At 36.9% G+C, this 4,710-nt stretch overlaps 1 protein-coding gene across 4 annotated transcripts in view; it reads right to left on the bottom strand.

The window, feature by feature from the left end:
- NALCN (sodium leak channel, non selective) overlaps positions 1 to 4,710 on the bottom strand; it is a 298,496-nt gene that overhangs the window by 116,237 nt on the left and 177,549 nt on the right. For 3 of the 4 annotated variants that reach the window (XM_005858192.2, XM_005858191.2, XM_005858193.2), the window contains exon 15: positions 2,119 to 2,193. The exons of the other annotated variant lie outside the window; for it this stretch is intronic. In XM_005858192.2, coding sequence (XP_005858254.1) covers positions 2,119 to 2,193 — 75 coding nt within the window. The remainder of the gene's footprint in view (positions 1 to 2,118; positions 2,194 to 4,710) is intronic. 4 annotated transcript variants of the gene reach the window in all.

The following is a 4,710-nucleotide window of genomic DNA, read 5'->3' as shown; positions in this document are numbered from 1 at the left end:
AAATGCCACTAAAATGAAACAAATCAATATCCTGTTTCCTACATTAGATGCGATGACATATCCTATTCTTTTCCCACATGGTGAAAAAGGCTGGGGAACAGATTATGCATTAAGACTCAGAGACAACAGTGTAATCTACAATAATACTAGACAAAACGTAAGGACACGAGTCACACAAATGCAGTATTATGGATTTCATCTCTCTGTGCGGGACACGTTCAATTCTATTTTAAATGAAGGAAAATTAACTCAACAGTTTGTCGTGGATTCATATTAAAAAAATGAAGGCCAATCGGATAATTTCATCAAAGCAAACCAATCTAAGTTGAGAGTTGAAAAATATAGTGGTTTGATGTATTATCTCAAATCTAGATCTGAAAAGGACAATGTGCAGATTGGTAAAATGATAATACTTCCATCATCTTTTGAGGGTAGTCCAAATATGCAGCAGGATGCTATGGCAATTATAACGAGGCATGGCAAGCCCGTTATAACCATGACATGCAACCCCAAATGGGCAGATATTGCAAACAATTTACAATGCTGGCAAAAAGTTGAAAACAGACCTGACTTGGTAGCCAGAGTTTTTAATATTAATCTGAATGCTTTTTAAAATTATATCTGTAAATTCCATTTATTTGGCAAGGTAATAGCTAAAATTCATGTCATTGAATTTCAGAAACGTGGACTGCCTCACACTCACATATTATTGATATTAGATAGTGAGTCCAAATTACGTTTCTCTAATTAATTCCCTTTCAATGTGCATGAATTTCATGCACCGGGCTACTAGTCAAGTATAAAATTAATAGATGAATTTAATAGAAATGTAATTTCAGTTCAATTACGGCTAAAAACAGTGTGAAAAGTACTAATACAATTGGATTTTGGTATTTTACTTATGATTTGGATTTCTAATGCTCAAATATCTCTAAATATTCAAAGAATATACTCCAAATTGTAGACTAGCACAATTGGATAATCAACTTTGAAGTATATAATTTCCAGAAAAACAAAGTATCACGAATACCTAGTGAATGATTAAATAAAACTTACTAGATATCAGTGATACTTTGATAAAACAAATGATATATACTCAAAGCAAAGCGCCATATAGTTTATTTAAATGGGCATCTTTACATCCATTTTTTTCTTTATTGACAACCCTTAGTTAAAACATAGGCTTTGGAGATGTAAACAAGAGTGGTAAGATGAAATGCCTTAATGTAACTTTCAGATATGAAAATGGCAACAACACAATTTAAATATATTATGTCTCTGCTTTGTTAAAAATAGACAACTCAGATGCAATTTGAAAATTCTGAAGGTGGAGTGCCTCCTAGATCTAAATAGGATTTGTTTTAGAGACTTGGTACTCTTTGGTAGCATCTCTATAATTCTTGCAGTGTTGGGGAGGATAATGCAAGAATATCTGTTCCAGTGTCCTTCTCTCCCACCCACTCCCCTTCTGAAAGGGTCTTTCATAGAGCCAGATATTCAAGCAAAGTATCCTCCATGTAACAGAAACTATGAGAATGGTTGATCATACCTATAATCTTTCTGCCGTCAATAACATAACCTTCATACATTTTCATTTTCATTTTTTTGGGATACAATTTTCATTGCCATAACATCCAATCTGTTTTCATACTTAACTGGGCACAGTTGATCATTTATTCATTCCATTTTTTTATAATCACCATGGGTACCTAGACTAAATCCTCTTTTAGTATCTATAGGCAAGGCAAGTTGATGTTTAATATTTTTATGATGATCGAGAGTATCGCATATAATTATGCAAAAAGGCAACTTGGCTTTGACGCATTTCATTTTCAGACAACCTTCATTTAATGGCAGAAGGAGAATAGTCTCCAAGTCCAATTTACTACACTATATCAATCTTACCCTTACTCATAATAATAATGTAAAAATGTTCCTAGGATAATTATAGAGCAATAGAAAATTTCCTTTGCTGATAACAAATAAAATTAAACAAAAATATTTTGCCAACTTAGACTGCTGTAATTTATTCAAAATCTATATTTTTACTTTGAAGTTTGAACTGCTTTAATATTACCTGTAAGCACATGTTTTAAGATTCCCCCATATATTACTTACTTGTTTAAGCTTCTTTAGATCTTCATCAAGTTCTAAGTTGTCCAAAATAACAGCAACAAACAAACTCAGGAGGATCTATAAAATGGTTAAATAACAATGAAAAAACCCACATGCTGTAAGTATCAAAATATTATCTATATATGACATAAAATATCTGCCTAAAATATACACCATATAGAATGCATTAAATGAAAATAAACATGTAGTTGTGAATCACTGCATAGGTATTTTAAAGAATTTATCCCAAATACATTGAAGGAAATAAGCAATATAAATATTAATTTGCTTATGAAGCCAATTTAAAATGGAAATTAAGTAAAAGTTTTTTTTATATAACTCAATGATCCCACTTCTGAGACCATATCCAAAGAAAATAATCTGAAGTACTCATGGCATTTTTATTTGCAAGAGTGCTTGATAGAGTTGTTTATAAAAATGAAATATTGGAAGTAATATCTAACCTTACATAAACAGTTAATACAATTAATAGAGATCTCTATTATAGGATTCATGCAGCCATTAAAAATTTTTATTGTGGTAACTAGTCTTGCAGAAGTCCCCCTGGTGTTCACACTTTTGTAAGTCTTTGTTGTCACACACTTGTGAGTCCCCACTACAATGAATATGGCTGGGATGTGTAAGCAACAGGAAATGGAAATGAGCGTTTGTGATAAGAGACATTGTGGGTTTTACCTTGCTCTCTCTCTCACCCACTCTGGTAGAAGCCAAGTGCCGAGTCATGAAGACACTTAAGGGGCCCTATGGAGAGGCCCATGTGGTGATGAGCTGAGGCTTCTTGCCTACAGCCACAAGTGACTCATCTTAGAAGTGGATACTCCAGCCGCACTGAAGCCTGCAGGCCCAGCCAACATCTGGACTAGAAACTCATCTGACACTCTGAATTAGAAACACCAGCTAAACCTGTCTCAGATTCCTGGCCTGCAGAAACTGCATGAGATAATAAATGTGTATTGTGGTGGAAGCTCTTAAGTTGTTCATGATTTGTTATATAGCAATAGACAACTAATGCACTCATAAATTTTTATTAGTGTTTAAAAAATGCTTATACTACAATACTAGATAAGAGTATATATGGTGGAAGTACAACCGTGTACAAAAAGAAATAGAGAGAAAAGGCTAGAAGGTTCTCTAGAGATGTTCTTTAGAGATGCCTTTGTGAAAAGTGAATTTTTTCCCTTTTCTTTGTATTACACCATATTTTCCAAATTAAAAAAAAGGCATATACTTCTTTTGGAATGGGTAAATAAGGTAAAAGAAAGAAAACAACAAAAATGCACAATTTTAATAATATTTTAATTTCTAGTCCTTTTTCAACTTGGACTTCTAAAATTCCACATTCATTTGATAATCTTTTTTATTCCTAATTTATATTCTTCCTTTCAATTTCCCTCTTAACAAATTATTTCCACATGTTTTTGTTTGTTTGTTTGTTTGTTAATCCTCACTGAAAGATATATTTTCCATTGATTTTTAGAGAGAGAGAGAGAGGGACAGAGAGAGAGAGACAGAGAAATATTGATGTGAGAGAGACACATTGATTGGTTGTCTCCCAAATTCACCCTGACCAGGCTGGGGATGGAACCTATAATCCACGTACGGGCCCTTGACCTGGAATTGAGCTTGCACCACAGTGGCCAAGGCTCCACTTATTAATATTAGACAGTTAAGCATGAAGGTAAGAAAGTTAAGGCAACTTAGTCATCACTACTTTTAAGTATCAGAGAGGTTATTATGTATAAGTTAATGGCTAACTCTTTTCCAAGTTTAATCTACACTAATAAAATATAAACATGCAAATTGACCATACCTTCTCTATGCCTTAGGCCACGCCCACCAACCAATCAGAGTGACTATATGCAAATTAACCCAACCAAGATGGCGGCCGGCAGCCGTGGAGCTGGAGCAAGCAGGAGGCTTGGTTGCCTCAATGATGGAGGAAGCCAAGCTTCGCGCTTGCCGCAGCGGCTCTAAGCTCCACTCAAAGCAACAAAGTTTCAATTATAGAAGGTAAACAAACCCCAGATACCTGCTTTCAGCCAGCCGTGGCCATGGAGCTGGAGCCTTGGGTTGCCCCTGGTGATGGAGGAAGCCAAGCCCAGGACGGCTCTGAGCTCCACTCCAGGCTACAAAGTTTCAATTATAGAAGGTAAATAAATCCCAGAAAAAAAAAGAAAAAAAGGAGAGGCTGGGAGCTTCCGTCGCCGGGGAGGCTTGGCCAGCCTGAAAACAGCCCTCAGCCCCTCACCCAGACTGGCCAGGCACCCCAGTGGGGATTCCCACACTGAAGGGGTGTGACCAGCTGCAAACAGCCATCAGCTCCTCACCCAGGCTGGCCAGGCACTCCAGTGGGGACAGGTGGGGGTATGACCAGCTGCAAACAGCCATCAGCTCCTCACCCAGGCTGGCCAGGCACCAAGTGGCACCCCAGTGGGGACCCCAACCCTGAAGGGCAAACCAGCCGGCCCCCATCCCTGCACCAGGCCTCTATCCTATATAATAAAAGGGTAATATGCAAACTCACCCTAACAGCAGAAAGACTGGGAATGACTGGTCACTATGACACACACTGAC

The sequence above is a fragment of the Myotis brandtii genome, unplaced genomic scaffold (assembly GCF_000412655.1).
Source record: "Myotis brandtii unplaced genomic scaffold, ASM41265v1 scaffold116, whole genome shotgun sequence".
NCBI lineage: Eukaryota > Metazoa > Chordata > Mammalia > Chiroptera > Vespertilionidae > Myotis > Myotis brandtii.
The sequence above is the reverse complement of the archived record's forward strand: the minus strand, read 5'-3'. Positions and strand labels throughout refer to the sequence as shown.